The 26,994-nt window shown below is 50.1% G+C and overlaps 2 protein-coding genes across 6 annotated transcripts in view; one reads left to right on the top strand and one right to left on the bottom strand.

Moving 5' to 3' along the window:
• The first annotated feature begins 1,506 nt into the window (after positions 1 to 1,506).
• Positions 1,507 to 7,019, top strand: SHISA2 (shisa family member 2). 2 transcript variants are annotated; one of them, XR_008731096.1, is made up of 3 exons: positions 1,507 to 2,198; positions 4,109 to 4,989; positions 6,061 to 7,019. XR_008731096.1 is itself a non-coding variant. In XM_055703163.1 (2 exons), the coding sequence occupies exons 1-2, from the start codon at positions 1,895 to 1,897 to the stop codon at positions 4,660 to 4,662; spliced, it is 858 nt and encodes a 285-aa protein (XP_055559138.1). In that variant the 5' UTR covers positions 1,507 to 1,894; the 3' UTR covers positions 4,663 to 7,019. The 2 variants fall into 2 exon arrangements, 1 of the variants encoding a protein (XP_055559138.1); XM_055703163.1 differs by having other exon boundaries at positions 4,109 to 7,019.
• Positions 7,020 to 18,284: 11,265 nt separating this feature from the next.
• ATP8A2 (ATPase phospholipid transporting 8A2) overlaps positions 18,285 to 26,994 on the bottom strand; it is a 349,977-nt gene continuing 341,267 nt past the window's right edge. For all 4 annotated transcript variants that reach the window (XM_055702611.1, XM_055702612.1, XM_055702613.1 and 1 more), the window contains one exon: positions 18,285 to 25,664. In XM_055702611.1, the coding sequence (XP_055558586.1) occupies positions 25,567 to 25,664 (98 nt within the window). In that variant the 3' untranslated portion in view covers positions 18,285 to 25,566. The remainder of the gene's footprint in view (positions 25,665 to 26,994) is intronic.

A 26,994-nucleotide genomic window follows, 5' to 3' on the forward strand; every position in this document is an offset into this window, starting at 1 on the left:
ACCCAGACAAGCTGAGACAAATTCTGAGCTTGAATATATAAAGTACCTGTTACAGGTAATCTCGGCAAGGGATCTGGTGCCGGTATTTTGTTGCGATCAAGGGCTCCTGACTGGGAATACAGGTGGGCTAGACAGGTAGAAGAAGCCTTATCTTCCAGAAGCGTGTTACTGCTGTTGAACGAGATATACCTCCCCGGGGGTCAGTGCAACCATGGACGTGAGGGAGGGGGCTGGGAAAGGATTTTACCTGCCACGTACAAAAGAATCAAGAAGCTGCTTTTCCTATTATAAAAACGCCAGCCCGAGCCATGGGTGATGACAGTGGTCTTGTCGGAAGACCTCTGTGGACGCACGCGTTTGGCCGTGGCTTTAGCTCCTTCCCCAGGCGCCCCCCGTCCCTCGCCGCTGACCCACACACGGGGGAGGGGGGGCAGTGGGTGCTGTGGCACTGCGGGCCCAGGGTATGGCATCTGTCGTGGGGCGCCCCCCCACCCCCCCCGCCGCGGCAGCCGCTGCTCGGGTTTGGGACTGGAGCATCGCCGGCTCCGCCGGGAAAATTCCTGCGCGTTTCTGCCCGTTTGTCCAGCTGGGTCGATACGGGCGATGCAGAACCTGTCGCGCCGCAATCCCGCTTTTCATCTCGGTAACGACGCGCTTTCCCAGAGCTCCGGGTTCCTGATCCCTCTGAGGTGCGGCGGGAGACGCGTGGGAACCGCCTCGGCACCCAGCCCGGCCGCGGAGGGGACGGGGCTGGGAAACAACCGCTGCGAGCACGGGGGGGGGCCGGGGGAGCACGAGGGAATTAATTACCTGGGCCGTAATTTGACCAGAATCCGCTGGTCCAGGCTAATACCCCTGCGGAAGCCTGCAGCTGTCTGCGCAGCGGTGGAGGGAACAAAAGAGGGAGATGAAGGTGGAGGGGGAAGGACCGGTGTGTTGTTCGTGAGAAGCAACGATTTAATTGTAGAAGGAAAGCTTGAAAGAATGAGGGAAATAAATAAACATAACGGTGCGGTCACCTTCCTCGCAGCAGGATGGCAGCAGGATTTAAGAACAGCACCAGGGACCGGAGCTGCCCGGTTTCTGCCTTTTTCAATAAAAAGAGGCGGTTTCTCCCTCGGTGGCGAAAGTTTTGGTTGGCAACACGTGAGCCGGCTTCCAGGAGAGAGAAACAACAAACTTCCCGGCCGCTGGAGCGGCTCGGGCGGGCTGGAAAGCGCATCCCCGCGCCTTGGCGCTGCCGCTGCGCTGGGAGGAGCGGGGAGGCAAAGCCACGGCCGGGGGGCGGGCCGGGGGGCCGCCGCCCGGGGGGCTGGGGCTGGGCCCGGCTGTACCCCTCAGCGGGGAGCCCGCCGGGCCGCGCCGCTCTCGGAGGGGGTAGCGGGCCGCCCCCCGGCGGAGCCCCCTCCCGCGGCGGGCCGGGCCGGCCGGGCCAGCGGTGCCGCCCCGTCGGGCGGGCGCATGCGCACGGGGCCGCCACCGCCTATAAGGGCGGGGCGCGGCGACCGCCCCCCCCAGCGGCCGTGGCGGGCGCGGCGCCGGACGGGGCGCGCTGCTGGTCGCCCCCCGGGCGGGCGGGCGGAGGTCGGTCCCGCTGCCGCCTGCTTCGCCCATGGGCGCGGCGCAGGGCCGGGCCGCGGCGGCGCGGCGGCGGGGAGGGAGTCGCGAGTAGCGGCGCCGGCCGCCCCCCCCCGCGCTGCTCGGCCGGTCCCTCCCGGCGGTGGCGGCGGCTCCGCACCCCGCGGGCAGCGCCGGGCATGCGGCGGCGGCAGGACCCGCGGCGAGACTCCCCGCAGCGCGGCGGCTGCACGCCCCGGGAGGCCGGGCGGCGCGGCCCCGGCGCGGGGGGGCTCTGACCGGGCGGCCGCCCGCCCGCCGCCCCCTCGGCGGCGCCATGCGGGGCGGGCGGTGCTGGCTGCTGCTGGCGGCGCTGGGCTGGCTGCTGCCGGCGGGGGCCGCGGCCAGCGGCGAGTACTGCCACGGCTGGCTGGACGGGCAGGGCGGCTGGCGGGACGGCTTCCAGTGCCCCGAGCGCTTCGACGGCGGCGACGCCACCATTTGCTGCGGCAGCTGCGCCCTCCGGTACTGCTGCTCCAGCGCCGAGGCGCGCCTCGACCAGGGCGCCTGCGACAACGACCGGCGGCAGGGCGGCGGCGAGCCCGGCCGCCCCGGCAAGGACGGCCCCGACGGCGCGGCAGGTGAGGCGGCCCCGGCCCGGCCCCCGCGGGGTTGCGGCAGGTGAGGCGGCCCCGGCCCGGCCCCCGCGGGTCTCGGCGGGCTTCCCGCCGCCCCTTCCCCCCGCCGCCGGCCCGTCCGCAGCTGCTGAGCGGGGGCCGGGGCCCCAGGCGTGGCGGCCCCTTTCTCCCTCTCCCTCGCTGAAAGTCCAGCCCTGTCCCCTTTAAAAGGGGGCGACGCCGCGTCCCGGCGGGCACGGGCTCTGCCCCGCTCCGAACGGGCTCTTCTGCCCCCCTCGTGGGAAGGAAGAGACGAATGGCCCATACGAGCCAAACAAAGCAAGCAAGGTGACATGTCGGAATGACTTCTGGCTGGGCCCCCACTCTAATTGCGGGTGTTCTTCCCACTCGGGAGCCCCCACTTCTGACGAGATTAACTTTCAAGGATAAACTCTACCTTTCTGCTGCTGTTTGTTGAGGGATGCCTCACGCTCGCCCAGCGCCCTCGCTGCCGTCCGCACCCGCTGAATGCACTAGAAGTAGCCTGAAGTGATGTTATAATTAGGACAGATTTACTCTCAGAAAACTTGCCTGCTGCAGTCTGTAGCAAGTGTGTGCACCTGCTCAAGAGCTACTCCAGCACCAGGCACGGAAGTAGAGCCGATTTTTTGCAAGCCTTTTGTTAGAAAAGCGCTAAAATTGTGGGAGAAATGGGCCCTTTTGCTTATAACTTCCTCCACCCAATTAGCTGTGCAAGGAGTTGGTCTGACAAGCAGCCAGACAACCCCCCTTTTGCAGTTCTGAGAACAAGGCATTTTTCTTGACAATTCATTTTCTTGGTTAATATTTACTGGTTGGCAGGTTTGGGAGCCACAGCCATGTGCTGGCACTGGGTAACTTGCAGGAGGGGCAGCTGCTGTGCCAGGGCTGCCTTAGCGCTGGTCAAGTAGAGGTCCACAGCCCTACCTGTGCCTCGGCACTGCCGGGTTTCAGCGGGAATGATGAAGCCCAGGCTTGTCGTCCTGAGCATCCGCAAGTGCTAAAGGGAGGCACCTTCCCCTCATTATTCCTGGATATATCCATGCAGATTTCTTACAGAGGCAGAGAAAACAGCTTTTTCCCTGGGAACGCAGAACAACTGGAGCCCAGGTCTTTCCAGGGATGGTGTTCACCATCTGCCTTGTCAGGCCTCTGACCCCACCACTGAAGCATCACCCACGCTTTATGCTCCCACCCTTCACTCTTTGTGCCCTGATGTCCCTTCTTTAAGCCTCGCAAGGAGTGATGCTGCTCATCTGCTGGCAGTGAAGCTTTGGAGCATGGAGCTGTTGCCCTACCACCTCCCCCATGGTTTCTCCCTGCACCCAGAGCTGATGGGACGCGCATCTGGCTGCTCTGCACCAGGGCTGCAGGGTGGCAGAGCCCCTGTGGCTGGTGCCTGGTCACTGCCTGGCTGCCTCCCTGCCCCAAGGGGTGACAGCACCAGAGAGGGCTGGTGCTGAAGTGGGATGTGATGCAGCACTGGTGTTTGACTACCCTGTGCCCCTCGACCAAAACCCAGCGTTCTCTTGCCTGATTTTTCTAGTAGGGTGTATCAGAGACCCCATCTGGTAAGGTGTGGAGTAGTGGTTGATGTGGTCTAGACCACCATCAACAGCAGCTAGCTGTCCTCCCTCCAGGCAGGAGCAGTGGCCTTGCCTCCCTGCTAGTAACTTTAAAGATGCTTTTGGAAACGCTAGCCATTGGCTTTGGCAGCCCTTTTCATCTTGCCTGTGTAAAACGCTCAGCTGCCCACACAGCTTTTAGTGCTCACCCTGCATTGACCTGTGCTGGGGGTGGGGGGGCTTGGCTTGGGTGAGGGGGGGAGTCTTCTGCCAGAGCTGCTGCGGTTGGTCCTTGCCCCCCCAGTGACAATGTTTTCCTTGCTGTTGCAGTGCCCATCTACGTGCCGTTCCTTATCGTTGGATCTGTATTTGTTGCCTTCATCATCTTGGGGTCGCTGGTGGCAGCTTGCTGCTGCAGATGCCTGCGGCCCAAGCAGGAGCCCCAGCAGAGCCGAGCCCCTGGGGGCACCCGCCTGATGGAGACGATCCCCATGATCCCAAGTGCCAGCACCTCCCGCGGCTCCTCCTCCCGCCAGTCGAGCACTGCTGCCAGCTCCAGCTCCAGTGCCAACTCGGGGGCCAGAGCCCCCCCGACCAGGTCCCAGACCAACTGCTGTTTGCCAGAAGGGACCATGAATAACGTCTACGTCAACATGCCGACGAACTTCTCAGTGCTGAACTGCCAGCAGGCTACCCAGATCGTGCCACACCAGGGGCAGTACCTGCACCCCCAGTACGTGGGCTATGCTGTGCAGCATGACTCGATGCCGCTGACCCCTGTGCCCCCCTTCCTGGACGGTTTGCAGAGCGGCTACAGGCAGATCCAGTCTCCCTACCCGCACACCAACAGCGAACAGAAGATGTACCCAGCTGTGACTGTGTAGCGCTGACGCCTTCCTCCCCCTCCACACCCGGCAGATTTTAATATCTAAACTGAACGAAGGAGAAGTGCTTCCTCGGAACGAAGCTCCCAGAACATCACTTGTAAATAATTCTGAGAGGCTCATGCATGTCAGACAGTGTTTATAAATTTATTTTCATCGGGGTCCATTGCCAGAAACTGTAGGATGGTATCTCTGAATTAACGTTGCCAGATACGCTCTCATTCCAGTGCGTGATTTACGGCGGTAAAGGATTACGCTGAAAATGCATATGTATTTCAGATCACTGTACTTGCGAGATAAATGCTGGAGCCATTAAGTGCCCTTCAGGTATGACATGGTCAGAAGTATTTGCCTAATTAATTCGTAGAAAGAGTTTTGTTACACTGTAGAAGATGGCAGTACTTAAGAAACCTCTTTTCTCCTCTCCCAGCTCCTTAATGACGTTTCCCATTGCTTTACAGACAATCACAACCGAGAGCTGAACAGTGCAATCCCTGTGTGCTGGGTGCTGGTACCAGCCCCTGTGGCTCCTTACACACCCCACCCCCACCCCCTCCCTATTTTGGGGTGAAATGCCATGAAAGGCTTAGTCTTGCAAAGACCGATTTTCCTTGTCCCTGGTATTTATGTAGGAATTGGAAGAGCGTGAATTATTCAGCTCTTCCTTCCAGTGCACTTGAAACCCTTCTTGATTTGGTTTTATCTCGAGATCAAGACCCAGTAGTGGTTTGCACAGACTTTATCTTTGTGAACTTTTTAGCAAAAACAGGGTACCAGGTGCTTGCTCTTCCTGATGCTCAGCAAAGCTTTTGGTACAGCTAGCGGCATCTGAGCAGAGGCTGTCTTTGTGGAGAAAGGTCGCGCTGTGACTCCAGGCACGCCTGCTTTAACCTCACTTCCCATGAAACAGTAAACCCGTGTGACTGCACACTAAGCTGTCAGCCCTCAGCCCTGCTTGTGGTGGAGTCAGACCGTAGGAGAACGGGCTCTTTCCTCCCCCACCAGCCTGTCCCCAGCCCTGCTCCGACGCTTTGCACTGGAGCTGGTGGCTCTGACTTGCTTTGTTTCAGCTGGGGAGAAATACCTCTCCCGGCTGAAGATGAGCAGTGTGCTGGGAATAACTGGACTGTGCTAATTGTAATATATCACCCTGGATGCAACAAACTATTTAAGGCTGGTTTTGTCTCTTAAAAAGTCGTAGGTCTCTGCATTTCCATCCCTTTGCTCTTCAGCCAAAACACTGCAACAGAGGACTGGGGGGCATATACCAAAACTGGGCGATTAGTGTAACCAGACCAGAGCTGATAAAAGGTTTCTTATTGTCTGATACTGTATCAATATGTAGCAATAACTGTGATACTACTATTTTTTGTATGTCTGTTATTAAATTACACATAGGTGCAGAAGCACTGCCAGATCCAACGGTTTACTCATAAACATGCCACACACAGGCAGTCTGCAGCGGGCTGAAACGGTTTGACGACTGATGTAGGAAAATGAATAGGCGGTCTATCCCAGATCTGCTGTTCCTGGCCGTGATCGCCCATCCAGCATGTAGGACCTGGACAGAAAGGTTGGCTTACGAGCCCTGGCTTCCCCTCCAGCCAGGCTGGGCGGCTTCGGCAAGGCAGCGCCCGGCTGCTGGAGGTGCTGGGTGCCTGCTCTGCCCACACCACCTGGGGGAACTTTAAAGGCAGTACGTGCACCAGAGCTGGGTGCTGCCAGGCTTTTGAAGGACCCAGCGTGCACTCGGGTCTCGTGGGGATGTAGGGTTTTACCTGCCCACGTTACAGCTTGGTCCCACGCTGACCTTGGAAAGCTGAGCTGGTGGCAGGCGCAGGGGCTGGCATGCCTGCCTTCAGCTGCTGCTGGCTCCGGCAGGAGCTGGAGGTGCTCGACCCCAGGTGAGACCCAGTCTGTAACTGGTGGCCAGACGGCAAGCTTGTCCACACCTGTGTGATCTTTTCTAACTGTGAACCAAGCCAGCTATTGCCCCCGCACCAGCATGCACTGCCTGCCTTGCACCTGCCCTGGCAAGGACACCTCCTCTGACCTATGAAATTCAGGTGAATCTCTTTGTATATTGTTTACTTGTTTAAAAATAAAAGAATAAGTTAAATTTAAGTCTGTAGAAATTAATTTACAACTGAAGGCAGAGAAATCTGAGTTGTAATAAAAGGAAGTTCGCGAGATGTCGTGGGGTTCTTTTTAAATGTCATGTACAATAATGTAAAACTAATGTTACCATTTGATAGAGCTTTTAAATCTCTGAAAGGGCACTTGCTTTAAAGTGTTTCTTACAAACGAAGAAAAAAGGCCCCTTTGTTTCTTAATAAATGCTTTATGGTGTGACTTTGTTTGCTTTGTTACAGTTTTTTTTCCCCTCAGTTTCCTCTGTCTACAAGAGCCCATCTGACCAACCCAGTTTTCCAGTCCTGGCAGAAAGCGAAGTTTGGCTTTTTGGCTGTGTTTTTAAAGAATGACAGCAAAACCAACAATTTACATGGCTGAGTGAATGGTGGGGCACGTCTGAGGGTTTGGAGGGAAGGGGAGCAGGGAGAGGGCACCTCAGCATCAGGTGTGCTGGGACGCCTCACGTCCCAGTGGCCGCAGGGATGGTTGGGGACCAGTGGTGGGAGCAAGATGGGTAGAGCCCATGGTCCTCTCCCTTTCCAATTAATGCCAAATACTCTGCATACATACAAATCCATGCATACAAAATACACATTTTCAGAGAATTTTTGCTTTCAATTGGATTCACAGTTACCAGCAAAGCATTTCAAGTGCATAGCTCAGTAAGTGGCCGTGCTGTTCCCCACCTCCTTCTGCACAGGGACCCTTCTCACCTGAGCAAACGTCATCCTCGTGAGACAAAAACCAAGCCCCCTTGTGCAAGGGTGCATAACGCAGACTGGGACAAGGCCACTCCGCTTTCACAGTGATTGCTCCCTCCTGCCACTGGTGATTCCAGCACCGGCACTGCCAGTGCTGCACCACGAGGGCAAGCAGGAGGGCGGCTGGGGGAGCAGGAAGGGCATGGGTGGGAAGTTGGGCTTTCTCAGATCTGCACCTTTATGACTCAAATGAACAGGAAAGAACAGTCTGGGAAGAACATAGCCTTGGTCAGTCTGTATTGTAGTGCATCCCAAAATGCTATGTATGGCTTCCTGGCATTTGGGGGAGGTGAAGTAGCCGGGCTGGAAGCAGAAAGCTGGCAGGGAAGGAGAGGGGTCAGCCATGGCTTACAGCAGATTTGCTGAGGTGGCGAGCACTTTGCAGCAGGAAAGGCCAAAGGTTTGTGTCAAAGTTTTCTCCCATCTTTTCACATGGTTTGCTTTTTATTTTTATATTTGCTTGTTAGTTTTTTTTCCTTGGTTGAGAGGGGTAGGATTTTTCCTGCTGCAGATGGTGACTATGGATGGCATGGGGAAAGAGTGTGGAAACCAACTCTGTGCAAGCACAAGTGGTGGTTAGGAGAGGTGCCTTTACTCACCTTGTATAGGCTACAGTGCTAGCTGAGACCAGGATCTGTTTGGTTGCAACTCAGAAGGAATAGTCCCACCACGTACAATACGATCACTGGACCCGCCCGGCGCAGCGCCGCTGCACAGCAGTGCTGTGGCAGCCCAGGGATGGGCTCGGACCTGGGACCAGGATGGGCACGGCAGCTTCCAGGTCCTACCAATGAACATGCATCTGTTCCACAGGAGAGCTGATCTTCTCCCTTACAGCGTAAGAGCCAAAAATACGAGGATTAGAAAAAATTGCAGCCACACTTCTAAGCCTGCTGCGTGGCCCATAAATACTTTTTTAGCCTTATAAGGCTACAGAGTGATGGAAACACTCCCGCAGTCACTTCACCCACCCTGCCGCCCTGGCTGAGCGCTTCCCGTGGGGCTCTCCAGGGCAGGTCACACAGCTCCGTGTGGGATGACGGAAACCCGCCCTGAGAGGCCATACGCCTTTTTGCTTGTGCAATTTCATCTCATTACTCAGTTCCATCTTCCCAGACTTCCCTAAACAATTTCTCCTTTTTCCTGCTTGCAGGCAGTTTGAAGTATGTGGTGTACTTTTTCAGTGCCTGTTTCTGAACATTGCTACCTATTTAAGGCACTGAAGCGTCCAGTGTGCCATGCTCAGTGGCCGCGTGCACGGTAAGCAGTAACGATGGTGGGGAGAAGCCAGCAAAATCCATCCTAGCTGGGCTGGCACTGGTTTGCCCGTAGCACATACACCTCTAGTGTCCTCACAAGGGGAACTGTGGGCACGGCAGTGCCCCAGGGCAGCTATAGGCAATCCCGCTGGGCTCAGCCCACGCTGGTCCGATGGCTTAGACCAAGACAGGGGCCTGGCCGACCCGTGGTGCCCAAACCACTGAGCCATGCAGGGGAACAGCACAAAAACCAGCTTTTCAGGAGACCCAGAAAACTTTACACCAGCAAACCCAGTAGTCACACCCCCTCACATCAAGCCTGAGTGATATTTTCCATTTGCATACGCCATTCTATGCTCAATCCCCAACAAACTAGATGGAGTGTTAGTACTAGCCGCCTCTGTACTAGTACAATTCTTAAGACCTCTCCTCCATAAATCCAAACAATGCACAATAACCTTCCTCCCCCTCTCCCAACTACTACTCTGAGTCCTCGTCACCAACCCCTTTGTCCTAACATGAGCAGGCAGCCAACCTGTAGAACACCCATTCATCACCACCAGTCAACAAGCCTCCCTCACCTATTTCACAATCCTTCTAATTCTTCTTCCCCTCACCGGGGCCTTAGAAAACAAAATCCTTAAATACTAAAAACATTCTAATAGTTTATAAAAACATGGGTCTTGTAAACCAAAGAATGAAGACTGCACATCCTCTTAAGAGTTCCCGCCAGCCCTGAGCTGGCATTTTTGCACCAAGTTATCCTACAGCTCCCCCAGATCCACCCACAACTCACTGTGCCCCCCTGTCCCCCCATGTATAATAGTGCATTAATATATTTACCCCATTAAGTTACAACTCAACGTAGTAAATACATCTAATGTATGTACTGAACCCATTGCTGCATAACCACGCACACCCCCTACCTGCAGCCACCTATACTGTCAAGGATTATCTAAGTAATGACACACGGAATATACACTCTATCCCCTCGGACTAAATCCATCTCCCTCGACTCTATACATTAATAATTTCTCCAGGATATGACAGTGCTCCAGCCCATACCATGAATGGTAGCAGGTCATAATACTTAAATCCTTTCTTGCCAGACCGGTTTCAGGTATCAGGTTATCTACTAATCATTCTTCTCGAATGAAATCAACATCTGCCGTTGCACATAAGGCCCTGCATGATTAGCTTCGGGATCATTCTTTCCCCCTACACTCCTAGCACAACTTGCTCTTTCGCGCTTCTGGTTCCTCTGTCAGGGCTACAACTTGCCCATTCCCCAAACCTCGCTTTTCCATGAGTCATCTGGTAGGCTATTTATCAGCTGTTTAGTCCCTGATTATGGCATTTTCCCTCTTTAGCACTTGTTGTTCTCTTGTTCTCTTTTTTTTTTTTTTTTGGGTGTCTTCAGGCTGCCCTTCCAGTGCACTGGGTAAATACAATCTAAGACCTGGGCATCATGCAGTTGGCGGTCTGTTACTCAGGAGCTACTGAATGAGATGGTTTGTGTGTTTGGGGAATCACCTTGACACTGATGCACTTTGTTTTCCACTCCGTTACCCCCGCTAACACTGACACGTATTGCTGTTTATGAATGCTTGTCAGACGTAGCTTATTACTCTCTCACTCCCTCTACTTTCCCAAGCAACACCAGTAACCTCTTCACTATTCTATCCCACTCAAAGCCACGTTTATTTATTCACCATGAATTTCATCGTGTTCCACGTGTTTTCAGCGCTGAAATTACATGAATAAGTGACACCCCAAAACTCTCATCCTTTCTCCACTAAAACTTCAGACAAGGCCACCCCCCTCTCCCAAGGCCCAACACATAACACTGAGTGAACAACGAACAAGTCCCTGCAGCTTACAATAAAGCACGGCACTGAAGGTGCCAAGACAGCCTAACCTATACACCAAGGGAGAAAAAAAGACTTACTCCTAACCTTACCGTTGGTTTTGGCTCGACATATACATGCAAGTATCTGCGGCCCACTGTAAATGCCCTGAACCTCTTACTAAGATGAAAGGAGCAGGCATCACACTCAACACAGTTGTAGCCCCAACCACCTTGCTCAGCCACACACCCACGGGTACTCAGCGGTACTTAACATTGAGCAATAAGAGTAAGCTTGACTAAGTTATAGCAGCACTCCAGGGTTGGTAAATCTTGTGCCAGCCACCACCGTGGTTACACAAGGAACCAAAACCAACAGTCACACAGCATAAAGAGTGAGCCAAGGGTTATCACAAAAACTGGGATCAAAATGTAACTGAGCTGCCGTAAGCTGAAGATGCCCCCAAAGCCAACCTCAAAATGATCCTAGCACCCCTGACTAATCAAACCTCACGAAAGTTAGGGCACAAACTGGGATTAGACACCCCACCATGCCTAGCCCTAAATCCTGATGCTTGCCCCACCAAAGCATCCGCCTGGGAACTATGAGCACAAACGCTTAAAACCAGAAGAACTTGGCGGTGCCCCAAATCCACCTTAGGGAGCCTGTTCTGTAAACAACGACCCACCATAGACCCGAGCCCTCCTTGCCAAGGCAGCCCACACACCCTGCATACCCTGCCACCGGCTCACCCGACGGAGGGCCTCGCTGTGAGCACAACAGCCTACTCCCGCTAGTACAACCAACAGGTCAAGGTATGGCCCATGGGGCGGAGGAAATGGGCTACATCTTCTAGACCAGAATACTCATGGTGTGAGTGAAATCACCCCTGGAAGGTGGATTTAGCAGTAAAGTGAGACAATAAAGCTTGCTTTAAGCTGGCCCTGAGGCACGTACATACCACCTGTCACCCTCCTCACAAGTTACTAACCCTAATAGCTAACACCCCTACCAGCTGAAGATGAGGTAAGCCGTAAGAAGGTAAGTGTACCAGAAGGTGTACTTAGCACACCAAGATGTAGCTATAAAAACAAAGCATTCAGCTTACACCTGAAAGATATCTGCCACACGCCAGATCGTCTTGAAAGCCACACTCTAGCCCAACCTACAATGCCAAAAGCTAATCAAAAAAATCACTCCTCTACTTAACTAAAACGTTCCCTTAACTTAGTATAGGCGATAGAAGAGACCCGCTGGTGCAACAGAGTCCTGAACTGCAAGAGAAAGACGAAATAACAGTGAAAAACTCCAAGCAACAAATACCAAAGATATAGCCTTGTACCTCTTGCATCATGGTTTAGCAACAACCAGCAAGCACAGCGAACTGAAGCTTGCCTCCAACCCCAAGCGAGCTACTCATAAGCAGCTACCCCCGAGCAAGCTTGTCTCTGTTGCAAAAGAGTGGGGTGACTTGCTAGAGGTGAAAAGCCAACCGAGCTGGGTGATAGCTGGTTGCCTGTGAGATGTATCTAAGTTCACCCTTAGTTCTCCTTCGAGGACACTCGACCCAACCTACACAAAATGAACTAAGAGCAACTTAAAGGAGGTCCAGCTCCTTTCACAAAGAATGCAACCTCCCCTAGCAGGTAACTCAACCACTGGTGCTGTGGGCCCTCGGCAGCCAGTGCCCTCACCGGCGACACGACCCCCTCATAACACGCACGTGGAGAAGTGCTGTCAAGTGTCTTACCCATCAGCTGGGCATGATCAGAGGACAAAGCCCATCCCCGCCCCCCATGAGCATGGGGTTTGCGTGCCCCTGTACAGCTGTTAGCAGCCATTGCCGCGTTTATTAGGGGAAAGTGGAGGATGTTGCTTACATCTGGCCCACATGCCCACAGGAGAGCGAGCTGGGGTGTGGGTCCCAGCGCAGCACGTTAACCTCAGCACCTCCCTTTCAAATAGCTAATTTGCTGCTCGCTTTTGGTCTTGCCAGAGCTCTTCTTTCCCCTCCAGATTTTCTGCTTTCCCGTTCTTTTCCTCCCACTGAAGTTGTTACTAAATATTATTCCCTACATGTATTCCCTTGTATTTTTCCAAGCTGAATCTCATTTTATTGTTTCCTGCTCATATTTCTTGCTTCTCTGTAGGTCCCTTTGTATTATTTCTCTGTCCTCAGTGGGGTTTGCAACATTTTCCTGCCCAGGATCACTTGCAAATGGACCGAACTTAGGCCTGTACCATCCTTTCTCCCCTTCCCCATCCGCACTGAATGGAGCCAGTTCAACAAGACCCTCCCTGGGGGCTGACAGTGTTCCCTGTCCTGTAGCAGAGCATTTAATCCCTGTGCCAGTATTTCTGTGCAACCTGAATGGTGCTGTAACAGCCTCCCACGCCTTAGCAGCGGGGAGATGCCCACCACACTGGACCACGTGGTGGTTCATGTGGCATCATGTGAGCCAACACCACGGCGTGGTTGCTTTGCACCAGCCAAACACCGTCAGCATTTTCCCACCTGCGGCAAGCCCTAGAGGTGAGGCTGGCATGGGTGATCTCTCGGCTCAGTGCCCTGGGGCGTGCCAGTGCCCACCTCCTGGGCTGGACCTGGCCCTGGGCACAGCTGCCCCTTGGGGAGCTGCTACAGCCCTGGTGCAGGGCTGGTTTCTCCCTCCCCACTGCAGAAATACCCCTTTTGGTCACAACACTTATCATCTTGTAATTCGCCCACAGAAATGCTGTTGTATTTGCTTGGCTTCATTTGTTCTTTGTATCCGGAGAATCTCAGCACACTGACCCCAGGCTTTTTTCACTTGGCTCATGACCCTGCACTTCTCACCTTCTCCAGCTCCTCCACACTGGCTTGTCCATGATGTTTTCCCTGGGTTTTGTGTCTCTTCCATCTCCTGCCTGCCCCAACGCCAGCCCTATGCCCTGCAGGGAGCCGGGCATCACGGCTGCCAAGCTGGACTTCTCACAGGGGCAGCTGCGCTGGATGGGGGCAGCTGGTTAACAAGGCACAGCTTAATTAGGAGGATATGTGCCCATTCAACATCAAAGGTGATGCCTTCCTGGTTTTCTAAATACTGAGAGCAAGTAGGCAAACATTTCACTAGGCATGGCCGAAAAGTTGCTAGTTGTTTCAGAGGCTGAGTATCTGCTTACTCCCTGATTTTCATTAGAAGAGGGAAGAAAAGCCTCTCTGGAGTGTAATGGGAATCACAGCTCTCAGATTGCATGTGCCTCCAGCACTGTACTGCTCACTGGCTTTGACAAAAGAAAGTGAATTTACTTTTTCTTAATATTTATTGATTTTGGTGGTTATTTCTGATGAGATGAAACCACACAGGTAACAACCCAGTCACCTTCTGCATGGGCAAGGCCTGGTGGGTATGCACAGCTCTCCACGGACACTGTCTCCATATCTTGTCTGCACTGTCAACAGTATGGCAGGAAATATGAAAGATAACTCACCTTAAACCTTGAAAACAGAATCTTGTCTGCTGTCATAGGCTCTTTTCACCCATTTAGGCTCATAATAGCAAAAAGAAAAACCTCAAATATTCATGAAAGAATAGAAATAACATCCTTTCTTCTCAACGTGATAGCCCCTCACTTTCAGGTAAGCAATCCCTTGTTTGCTGTTATCAGTCCTTCAGAAAACCTCAAACAAAATCAAGGCAAACAATGATACATCAAACTGAAAAACATTAAGTCAAAAGATGAGTTGCCTTGCATGAAGCCTTCACTGTGTTTAATGCTAAAGCAGCTCAGGGCACAGCCCAGGCTGACACGTCTTTGTAGGTTAACTTGAAAACAAAAAAGTAGGAAGGCACCACTTTGGATCCTATCAATGCTATTAAGCTGGGGCGAGTGAACATCACGTCAGATGGCAATGTTAACGCAGTAATAAAATAAAATTACTTACCTATCTCCCTCCCAGGATATTGAGTAACTTCCTTCAGTCAGGCTTGGAATGTACTTTGAAGGCTGGCAAGGACAGTCTGGCAGAGTGCCTGATGCTGCTGGGCACGGAGGCGAGCTTAGCTGGGCCACAAACTTCCCGGAGCTCGATGGGGCTGCGGCCACTCGGACCAGAGCAAGCCTGACCCATTACAGGACACGGCTCCTCCAAGGCGAGGATGAGAGCGTGTTGTGCAGTCTCTGCCATGATTTATTACCTGAATGGTAAATATTACCTTATGCAGCTGCTAATTCTCTCAATATTTGCTTTTTAGAGAAAGAATCCTATTGACTTCACTTACCAGACAGTCTGCACATGACTGTAAATGTCTTGCTACAGGGGAAAAAGTGATTCTCAGGTTTACATCGGTGCAAACCAAAAGCAACTGCTGCAGACCTACTGTCCAGTCAGAATCAGGCTCTTGGTTTAAAAGGTAAAATGCTACCTTTACTATGTACAGGTAAATAAGTAAAGTCATTATACAAGATTTAATTAACATGTACGATACAGGTATGCCGTTCCAGCTCTGATACCAGGTACATCCAAAAGAGCTGACGCTAGGGCCACATTAAATTTTTTTTCCAGACAAAGGCCGGTACTAGCATGCTTGCAGGCAGTTCCTTCCACAACACGGAGAAAGGGAGCGGGGAGATGGACCAGCACGGTTACAAAACCAGTGCACTGTACGAACCCAACCCATCCCACAGCCCCTTTCTTCCAGTCATTTTCTTTCTCCTGAGGGACCAGGAGGTGTATCTGCTGCCTGTACTGGTTACCAGCAAGCACCACCAGCTCCACAGCATCCATCAGGACCAACAAACCAGTCTTGCTTGTTTTACTGTGACAGCTGTGCTGGATGTTTGTGATCAGGCTGTAGGTCAGTGCCAGCCAAGCCATCAGACACAAGGTGATGTGAGAGCCGAGGCTCCCAAGCACTTCAACTGTAGGATTTAAGTGCCAATACAATACGACTTGAAAACTCGTAGCTTCGTCACTCAAGGCCCCACTTCAAGTGACTCAGCAAGCTCAGTGTCCCCTCCTGCTCCAACACGACACCCTCAGGGGCAGCACCTGATACCATGAGAAATGCAGAGGGGAACCAGGACCGCTTCTTCCACCATCACCCCACGGTCCATCAGATCAATCATGGCACAAAATGCAACATGAGCTCCCTCCTACCAAGCTTCCTCATGGCACGTGTCCCATCTGAGTGTGGCCACGGCAGCCAGGTCTGGCCAGCGTGGCTCTCCATTCCCACCTGGGCAGCCCGCTCACCACCTGCCCTTAGAGCTCCCTCCTCAGCATGGACACCCAAGAACCAGCAGTGGCTTTCAGTGATGTTTCAAGCCTCGTTTCTCTGCATCCCCACATTCCTGCCAAGGAGGAAACAAGAGGATACCCACTACTCCTTCCAAGTTTCAGGGGACCTACCTGCTGCACCCCACATGCTGGGGGAGCTGGAAGAGACACAGGGCTGTGCTGGAGGAAGGGCTGTGCTAGGTGGCTGGGTACTGCCGCAGCCCGCGCTCGCAGAAAGGGATTATGTTTCTGAAATCTTCCTGCTTAACATTCCTCAACCAGACCTTTCTCAGTTACACTTTTATTTTTTAATGCTCCCATTTCAGACTTGAGCATTAATCTACGGGTTTAGGGACTTTGATTCTCCTTTGGTCTGGTATGAGGCACCGAAGTCTGCCGGCAACGGACTTAACAGCTGCTCCAGCAAATATTTGGCTCTGGGACATGAGCATGAGACGCTCTCACAGTCTTGCCTGTCAAACTGTTAGAGGGAAAGTCTCTGAGGTGATTAGTCAACTAATGTGTCTAATAAGGGGTTTAAGCAGCAATCCATTATATTTAACAATTCTGAGAATCATTTCCCATTGTGCAAGAAACAACAGTGCAGGCAGCAGTCAGCTACGCATCAAGTTCTCCCACCACCAACTGAACGAAGCTCATTCAAGTTTATCATCAATTTTCCTTTGGCATAATTGATTGCCCAGATGTGCAAGCAGTTTTACATACAGTGAAGTTCCTGCTGCTACACGCTTGCGGGCTAGACTGCTGCTACGGAGGCCCAGGGAAGGAGCAGGCGTTTACCGCAGCACAACAGGGATAAACAAGGTCATCGCTCACTTTTTATTTCTCTGCAAAGGAAAAGCAGGTACTAGGTCTGGCTTCTGGGATAAAAGTGTTTTGAAGTGTGCTTAAGCGATGACTCGTAAAGGGAAAAGGCGAAAGTTGGCCTACACCTCCTTTTTTGTTTCCCAATTTAAAATATCCAGAAGTAATTTGTTGTTTTAGAAAAGTCTCTCTATGCTCTTAAAAGCGGTTCTGTTGGCAATCTATAAAGAAAAAAAAACTTTCATCAAGTTATAGCACCCTAAGGAGGAAAAGTTTTAGCCAGACTATATATAAATATGCATTTAGTTCCTGATAAAATGTTTAATTCCAGCATCTAATAATATTTGCAACAAAAAGATCTCTTTGTTAGAGCTCATACACTTTTACTTTCTGTAGGGCTGTTATAAAGTGTGTTCCCCATGGTTACCAAAAATTGAGTAAGGCCAATCTCTGAAAATTTAACTTCAGCTGTGGCTCAGTATCACTCCTGACTCGGTGCACATGCGATGGTTTTTCTTAGGAAGGATGATGCTGTTGCCTCGAGTTGGCTGTGCCCTGAGCCCAGCTGTAAGACCGAGCTGCTGAGGCTCTCCAGTGTGCCACCCTCCAGCTTCCCGGCAGGTCCAGCATGAAGGACAAGGTGGTTCACAGCTCGCTATGAAAAAATACTCGTTAAATGAAACGAACATATTGTAGCAGAGAGGATCACAGCACATGTCCCCCAGAGCATATGGATGCACAGCTACTGGCGACACGAGAGCCTTTGAGCGGTGCTTCACGCTGTCAGTCTTGCTTGAGGCAAGTGAGCTTGAGAGATGCTTCTCCAGGTGAGGCAACGCAAGTGAGCTCAGCAGCGTCCGCTCAGCACCATCAGCGGAAAGTGGACGTGATATTCCTGATCAGGCAAAAGCAGGAGAGATCCTGGCCCTGCACTCAGGATTGTTTGCAGAAAGACATCTCTCATGGTCTTTGCAACACCTCACATCTCGATGCACCGTCAGACCGCTCACCCCCCGCGAACACAAGCGCCCGCAGGCCCAGGGTTAAAAAAAGCCTCTTTCAAATTTAGCTGCAAGAAGGGAGCAAAGATTTTAGGGCTTAATCTTCCCCTGCTGTGTCTACGTGACTTAACCAGGACAAAAGATTTCCTTCCAAGGTTTATTTTGGTGAAGCCTTGCTGAGATCAGATATACCATTTGTAGAAGAATATCTGTCCATCTAGTTTATATAAAAAAAAATAGTTTCTCCCCATCCCCGAGATGCTATTCAAATATCAGGTCCCTACTGTAAGCTCACCAGCACTGTTCTTATTTTGCCGTACTAGCCTTGCGTTTGGGGCCTTATTTGAGAGCTACTAAAGGAATCTGAGCCTTGTTCTTGGCATTAACAGGCCCTTAAAACACACCCAAAAGGTCATGAAAAAATAAAAACAATCCACCCACCAGCTTTGCAGGCTAAACCTCAAATGCATTTAACATTGAACGCTTGCTACAAAACTAGTGGGGGGGATAAAACAAACAAGCCTTGGTCCACTGGATTGCTTTAATAAAAGGTTTATTGGAAATACTTTTCTGCAGACATACATCAGTCAACAATGCTGTTCAAAGCTACAAATTTTCTAAGTTTTCTGAACCTTCTAAAAATACAAGTAAATGACCTTCATTTGTATTCAGTCTGGGAGGGAAACAAACTCCACTGTAATGCGATGCTGTATTTAAACTACCAGAGGACATTAATAGGACCTGAAAATGGTAACACTTCTACAGGAAAAAACCCACGCACCCCTGCTGCTCTGCTGGGAGCCAATTAAACATCCCCCCACAGCATTACTCCTCTCTGCATACCCAGATTAAAACCTCCCCATCTGAAACAATATTTAAGCGATTTGAGTACAGATATGACAGACAAGCGGGCACATGACTTGGCTCGCTGATGAAAAAGATGCTGTTAAAGATCCTGTCACTGAAGCTGCTGAATACTTGACCTCCCAGCGCAATGGGCTGCACTTCAGGGGCAGGAGGAGGGACAGGGGGAGGTTTTCAAGTCAGACGACTCTTCCAACACACACATGCACACACAGTCCCAGAGGGCTTGGCTGCCTCACTGCTTTATATCTGGAGCCCCCCTTTTTTTTTTAAAAAAAAAAAAAAAAAAGGGGGGGGGTGTTGAGAAGCAACTTTCAGCAACTTTCTAGTCCATGAGCTCTTGACAACAAGAAGAGCAAGTGCTTGCTTCCCTTTCGTGAATGAAAATATCAACCAGCAGGGCAGAGGGGAGCATATGCACTGCCTGCTAAATTCTGTGTTTTCTAAGAAACCGTGCGGATGTTTTGAAATTGATTAATTTATGCCAAGACAACATCTGGAACATCTTCGCAGGGAAGCCACCCAGTAAGGTAGTCAGAATTTAAAACAATCACGTCTTTCTGTTAATGTTGGCTTTTCCCCTTGGCTTCATCACTCCGTAATTACAAGGGTGCTGACCTCCCGGCTACGCAGTGACAGTTTGGCAATGTATTACTTTTCTTCATCATTAAACTCCTGCATGACTGCCCAGAGCTGGACTTGCCCACATAGAATTTGTCATTTACTCACTTCTATTTCTCTGTAGTAGCTACAGAGACACTGAGGGAGAACAATCCCCTCGTGGCAGACTCCAGGAGAACTTGCCTCACCTTTTCCATGCATAAAGGAAGGCTTTAGAGAAACACCAGCACTCAGCTATTTTACCTTCCGACCACACCACAAATAAGCAGGCCAGAAATCCAAATGAAACAACCCCTAGGCTTCACACTCTATCACAAAAAGACCCAGGTCCCCAGATAAACAATGGCCTATGGAACAGGAACCTGCCCAGGAGCAACACCTAAGAAGTCCCATTAACTCTCCCTGAATGATATTCCCCATCAGGACTGAAATAAATTTCGGTGCTCAATTCCTAAGTGTCCGTGAGGCAAACAGCAGCCCATAAACAATTTAGCAATCTGCCATAAGCCAGGAAACAACCTGCCAGTGCCAAAGGACACTAAGCAGGGGGGCTTCTGGCAGGGACGCGTTCCCTTTCTCCGAGCCCATGACTCAGCTTGACGCCAGAGAAAGCCCAGCTTCAGGAGGTAACGGAGCTCCGCAGGCACACACACAGCTCTCTTCCTCCCTTCCCAGAGCCGCAGGAAGGAAGCAGAGAAGTAAGCTCCATCACAGCTCCTCAGGGAAGCCCGAGGAATCCCTCCCCTCCCTCCCCTCTGACAGCAGCAGCGGTCTTGGCCAAGCTATTTCGTTCCGCAGTTCTTTCACCCCTCCAGACAGCCCATCCAGGAGCACGTTCCTGGCCAGATAAACCCAGCCAAGCTGTCTGAGCTTCCCGCAGGTCACCGGGAAGCCACCACCTTTGGGATTCGCTTGTGTGGCCAAGCGGCACAGGGCACCTTCTGGTTTCTGTTTGCCAGCAAGGCTCAAAGCCTCCATTAATTTTGCTGCTATGCATGGAAAAGGTATGGAAAAAGTTATTCTCCGTACCCATATGGATATATTGTATTGTCATTTAGCGTACCGACCCGTCCTGTGGCCTTACTCCAGACACACAGCTCTGGTCACAAACACTGAAAGGTAGTAGAGGCTTTCTTTGGTGTCTGGAGGATAACGAAGCTTTCAGGTAAGTGGATCTGAACTCTCCCCCCCTCCTGGAGCTATTCAGGTCTAAGAAGTCAGTGTAAGCAAGATTATAAGACTAGGGAACATGAAATGGGAACAGGGCTGGTTTAACTGTGTAATCAAACTGAGGAGACTTGCCCCAGCCCCATATAGAAAAAAGCTCTAAAAAACCAAAACAAAACACATTTAAATCAAAATGTATGGCTTCACCAAATAAAGCACCAAGTCTTTCATGTATGGTACAGAAAGTGGGTAAAAGAGTGTTTCGCTGTTCTAACAGGAGTTGCTTGCAGTCAACCCAGAAAGCTCAGCACCAGGAAGAACTAGCTCCGGGAAGACAGCACCTGTCTGAATGCGCAGCTCACGTCCAAGGCCCGGCCTCAGCAGCACTAGCAGGTCATTTCCAAGGAAGCAGGGCCCGTGCTTCTGAAGGAGCTTGTTTTACCCGTGCTGCTGCTGGCAGAGTCCCACCAGGCATTGTCCATGATAGGAAGACAACCATGCCACCATGCCATGGAACGGGAGCTCCCTGGGGCTGCCTCTCTCAGCATGGCTAGAGATCTGCCCTTCGGAGCAGGATCTGGAACAGAGCTCCTGCACAGAGGGCTTCTGAGGCAGAGTGACATGGCTGCAAACAAGCAACACGCTAAGGAGAAGCGTCGCTGCCTGTTCACTCACTCGCCAAGTGACACAGCTGCTCACACAGGGATCACCAGCGGGATGGGAATGGGCCGTGTACAAGTGCAGTCATCAGGTTCATAACCTGCTGACTCTACATCTCTTCTATACCTCTTTATACCGCCTGCAGTGACTATCAGGAGTTACGGCTAGTAACAATACCTGGATTTGAATTCAAAACTCTCCCCATTTGAAAGGCACTTTGGCTGTGCCTCTAACAGCTGCCTGTGGGGCAGCCTCAGGGCTGTGCCCAGGGGACCTTGCAGGTACAAGGTACGGAAGAGGGTCTTGATCTGCTTAGTGCTCAGCATCCTTGAGGAGCTGTGGAGCTGCAATACAGACAAACTCAGGAAGAGATGAGTACAAGGGTCCTTCCACATAGGACAGAACGAGCCCAGCTGTCTGGAGACTGAGGAACATACATGGTCAGTGCTACATTTCAGAAGGAAACTGCTACCCAGATGCATTGGGGTACAGCACAGACACAGCCAAATTCTCCTCCAACCCATCTCACCGTTTATTGTTAGACTCAAAAAGACACAAAGAGCTCTCCCTGCAAACTGGCCGAAGTTTAAGGCATTCATACTGTGCGATGATCCAAAAATTAAGGTAAAATACCCTCAGTGCCTTAAAACTAGGGAGAAATCTGACAAATCCGAATTGCTTCTCAGCAGCGAACACCCACTCAAGGGCTGCTCTGCTTCAAGCTTCAGCTGTGAGGCAGAACAGCAAAAGTAGAGTCCTCAGAGTATTTAAAAAATGCAATTAAGTCATCATTTATAAAACCAAGGAAGAATGTAAATAGGGTATCACTAGCCTGCACTGATGACTAGAGGCAATGCAAAACAGCAGATTTGGTGAGTTAGCCCCAAAGGACAAAATAAGCCTGCAGGACAGGGACAGCGTGAGGACCATAGGCCTCTCCAGCTCGTGGGGCTGTCCACAGAGGACCAAGTGGCACACCAGGTCCCTGCATTTCACTTATTCTGGTTCACCTGAGCTTTTCCTCTTTATTTATGGACACTGACTGTCTCCCGGCAAACACAATCCAGTATATGCTGTAAAAACAATGTGATCTTGGTAACACGAGACTTCTCTGCAGCATCTATTTGCTGGCTGAGGCAGGGGAAGACACTGCACATTTCTGGTGTGCACTAAGAGCCACGTGGTCTAGTGAAGTGCACATCAGTGAGGCTTGACTGTTATCTTAATTTACAGCCCATATAGTTCACGTTAACTCCACACACGCTCTTAGATACGTTAGCTGCTTAGTCTGACTCAGATACTTGTATTGGTTATTCACCATTTCTCCTTGACAAGTTATTACTGACTTCCATTGCTAGCTCCCTACAGCAAGACCTGAAGCCCTGTTAAAGAAAAGAAAATGTCAGCAGACTTCTCAGCAGTGCTCACCTCGGGCTCCAGCTCACCAGCTTTAATTTGCTACTAGGCAATTGTTAAAGGAACAGCTTCTATGCAAAGCAGCAATTATGGCATTACAAAAAGAAGCAACCAGATCCAGGTTTAATTCAGGAAAATCACCACTTCCTTCTGAATATCCAACCCCCCACCCACCCTCACTTTGGTCAGTGCAGAGAGCTGCCCAAGAACCACTTTTCTGCCCAGCGCTAGGCAGTTAAGTCTGGATAATCAAGCAGAAATCTCCCATTCTTTCTGCTCCAATACCCTGTCTAGTTGATAACACTTTCACATAGTGCTTTCAAAGGCTGCTGTTACTGCTACATGCATTTGCGTTAATGAACAAAGAATTCTGTTGATGCAGAGCAGCTGCCATTCTCCTTTTGCTAACACACCACTGGAATACACCTCATCATTGCTCACCAAGACAAGCATCTCCAACAGTCAGGCTACAGCATATTACAATACATTAATTCCTGTAATGACTCCAAAGAACAAGAAGAATGCCAGGTCTTGACCTGGGTGGGCTCTACAGGATTAACTCTGCTAGAGATTAAGGCCTTACAGTGATGATAAAGTCTGACCCACTAGCCCCCAGTGTCACATACTGTATAGCCCTGTGACAAACCCCATGTGTAATTCCCATTGAGCTGACAACCAACACACATACCTCGATCTAAGCCACCATTCACTCTAGGGAGGGTTTGTGTTTGTGACACACACTGACCTCAATTTACAGAGAGGTCAAAATGATACAGCCCATAGTCTGCACTAATAAAATAAATTACATTAGATGACAGCTGCTCCTCCCCAGCATCTCTCATTATGTTTTGTAAAATTTTGTTGCGCTAAGTTAAGAACAGGAAAGACTCCGGGATTGTTTCTATTCTCCGCTCAACACATTTACTTGCCCTTCTTCATTATCCAGAGGTTTTAAAAAGTTTTGTTCTGTATCCTCATGAAAAGCCTCCAAATTGTTTACATACCAACGTTTAGTGTGTGGCTTAGAGTACAAAGACTAAGCTGATCTCACTTTGTCTCAGTGGGAAGTTAATTTTCCTTGTGTTGTTACAAAAGGAAGGAACGGTTAGCAGTTTTGAGGACAGGCTTACACCACACATTTCCTAAACAGATTTTGTTTCTAAATAAAAGAAAGTGTTTAACAGGTTCGATCAGCATTAAGATTTAAAAGCTCCTGGGATCAGGTTTACCCTCCCCTCATTTATTCTCTGCACCAGTATTTGTGCCTTTAAACAAAATTTGTCTCCCAGAAAACACATACACCCACACTTGGCCCCTTGACATTCATGCCTATGGCAAAATTATTTGCATGTTTCGCTTATTGCATAATTGTCTCATTAGCGCTGCAGAAAGAAGGTGATGACTTCTCCCTCTGTGCCATCAGCCTAATCCAAGAGCAATCCTGCCTGGTGCTGCAGGAGCAAAATTTGGTTTTTAACACGGAAGGGGACTGAGCCTCTGAGGTGGCGTTGGGAATTGAACTGTAACACTTGAGTGCTGGCATTTACTTGCAACCCTTAAGGAAGGTTAAGCCGGTGGGCCAGGCTGGCATTTTTCTTTTCCTTGATGAACATAAATATTCGTATTGAAATTGCTTTCAGATATCTTTAAATCTATAAAAAGTTCTGGATGATGGTCAATAGGGCAAAAAACAATGCCAACTTTCTAAATGCACAGATGTAGTATATACATTAACTACGAAACCTGGCTAAAACACAGCAGTATTTACTGTATATGATTCAGAAACATGGCTTGGTGACTAAAATTAATAGAACTTGTCTGGAGGACAGCGTAAGCTTTCTAAGAGCTCTTTCAGCTTTAACTTATGCCCCAGTTTTTGTTTTTTTTTCAAAATTCCAATCTATGCAAAAGCACGTCTGTCCCACTGGCACAGTGAGACCGTGGAGCCAGCATTCCTTCCAGGGCTCACAGGTACGAGTGTGTTGGGAAGCCTGGTGATGGATCAGATCTAGAAGAGGGACTGGTTTGACTGAACAAACAAACGGCAGGTCTTCTCTTCACAATGACCAGCTCTGTCTGTGTACATGTGGGTGCACGCATGTGTGTAAACCCTTCCTGACTTCCCTTTGCAAACCTGTCCTACTGGCCAGGGGAATGCTTCTTTAGGGTTACAGTATCAGCCTCCTGTGTGGATGCACATCTTCTTTCTCAACATCTGGCAAAAGCTTGCACCCTTTAAGTTCTCACTGTTTTGTTCTGTTCTTAAAGTGGGAATGGGATCATGGGATCAGGCTGTGTTTGAAGTGCACATCCAAATGCATCATGAAGAGTTACCAGGAGGCACCTATTTGAGTTCATCTTTGTGCACAATGCCATGTACTCAAGACAGCTGCCCTGCTGAGCTCTCTGCCTTCCACATCCTGGCTTTGTAAGCTATTTTATTGGGTTTTAGAAAGCTAAGATAGAGCATTAATAAGTCCTATAAGAGGGCAAGAAACATTCCAAGTAATTCATCGCTATCTTCTGTTACTCTGTCATAGAAAGGCAAATAAGCATTTTTAGCTACAGTGTTGCAATCAAAAATGTTATGCCGAATTGTCTGTTAAAAATTTCCGCCAAATTAGTAAACAGTGAATATTAGGGGGAGTAAGGTCTGCATGCAGCCGTGTGCACTTGGTCTGCGTGTAACAAAACAGGAAATCTCAGCATCCCGTTCCAATTAAGCAAAGGCCGATTTCTCATGGAACATAAATTTTTTACTTCTCTCCCAGAACAACCTTATGCTGATGTTTTAAATAGTGGTAAAACATTGTTTCTAATTTCACACCTCACATAGCACAGTCAAAGGCTTCATAACAACATAAACAAAACTTTAGGCAAAGCTTTGCAACTGAATTCAAACAATGATGTTCCCCCCACAATACGTACTCAAGGTTTGCAGGGAGAATACAGAAACTTGTTGGCTAAGGCCACAGAAATGAGTTCTCTGGTGTTTTGGCTGCTGCTGCCAACCCTAGTCAAGAATGTGTTAACAGTGGATGCATTGATCCAAATCCCATTATTCCCACCACCCATCGAGTAAAGAACCATTTATTCTATTTCTGCTCTCCTTTTGGTTGTATCGTAGGATCGAACAACTTGCGACTGGGAAACAACACCGTGTTCTTCTTGAGAAAATGCATACCCATCTGAAAAAGCAAAGGAAGAAGAAAAAAAAAAAATCAATCAATCACTGGAGTCCAGCTCAAGGGCATAGCCCATTTTTCAGACATTTAGTTTTAGACATCACTAAAAAGTTACATGACAGACCGCAACGATCTTCATGTCTGTGCTACGCTTCTGACATTTACAGCTGTGCACTACGTTGCCCAGGTGGCACAGAAAGGATGCCCGCTGCCCGCTCTGTCTGCTGCTCCCCTCCCCAGGCCAGTGTCGGGTTCAGAGTCAACATATCCCTCCAAGTTCATCTGATTAATAAACTACAGATTTGGACACCATGCGTACCCCATAGCGGCACAGCTTCTTGAAAGACTTAGCATACAGGTAGAGATTTGCTTTTTGGCTCGACTCCTCTATAGTCTGCTTGATATCAGCAGTTTCCCTGGAGGAACATGGAAATGTCTAGACCACAACTGGATCTGAGTCACACCTTCCTCTTAACTCCATTCAGGAATTTTTTTTTCTACAAGTTTCCAGGTGGCATCTGACAAATCACACAGAGAAACTCTAGATTCTCTTGGCCGGTCACCCGTATTTTGAATAAAGCAGAATTTAACATGTTCTGGAGATCTTGATTTTGCTCAAGTTAATTCTGCTAGCTAGCACGATCCTTACGTCTCCCTAAAAATTACTCTCATGAAATTAGCCAGGTGTCTGATTTCTTTTAAAGTCTTGTGGACAAGGAAAGTGACATTTCTGACAATCTGCAAAACACTGCATTACTATAAAAGTCGCAAAAGCTAATAGGTCACCACAGTGAAACACCAAACAATATCTAAAGCAGACATAACCCTACAGAAAATTCTGAACAGAAAACTATAGCAAGGGACAACAGACTTTGTGACACCAAGGAAAGGTGATTTTCAGGTGTAAAAGGGTAACCAGAAAGGAGAAGGGCTAAGATTAGCATAGTTACAAAACCGGAAAAATGGGAAAGGCACAGGCTATACGGAACCACACAGTGCTGTGTAGTAGGAAAGCAGGCAAGAGTTCACGGATGTGAATGCTGCCTGGGAAAACCCCAAAATTATACCATGGCTAACTCTCCATGGGCAACTCTCCATCTCCCTCGAGCAGCTCTGGAAGCAGGAGCTTGTGAATTCTGAACTCCTGCCCCAGATTCGCTCCTGGCCAACAGACACAGCATCAGACAAGGACAGATGTCCCAATTACTACCCAGAGACCTAGCAAGTGTCTTTCAGGGGTCATCCCTTAACAGGCTCAAGGCATACTCTCCCCCCTCCAGCCCCTGATCAGGTACCGAGGCCAGGTAAGGCTGGAGCACAGCACAAGGGACCC

Source organism: Falco cherrug, chromosome 2, assembly GCF_023634085.1.
Source record: "Falco cherrug isolate bFalChe1 chromosome 2, bFalChe1.pri, whole genome shotgun sequence".
NCBI lineage: Eukaryota > Metazoa > Chordata > Aves > Falconiformes > Falconidae > Falco > Falco cherrug.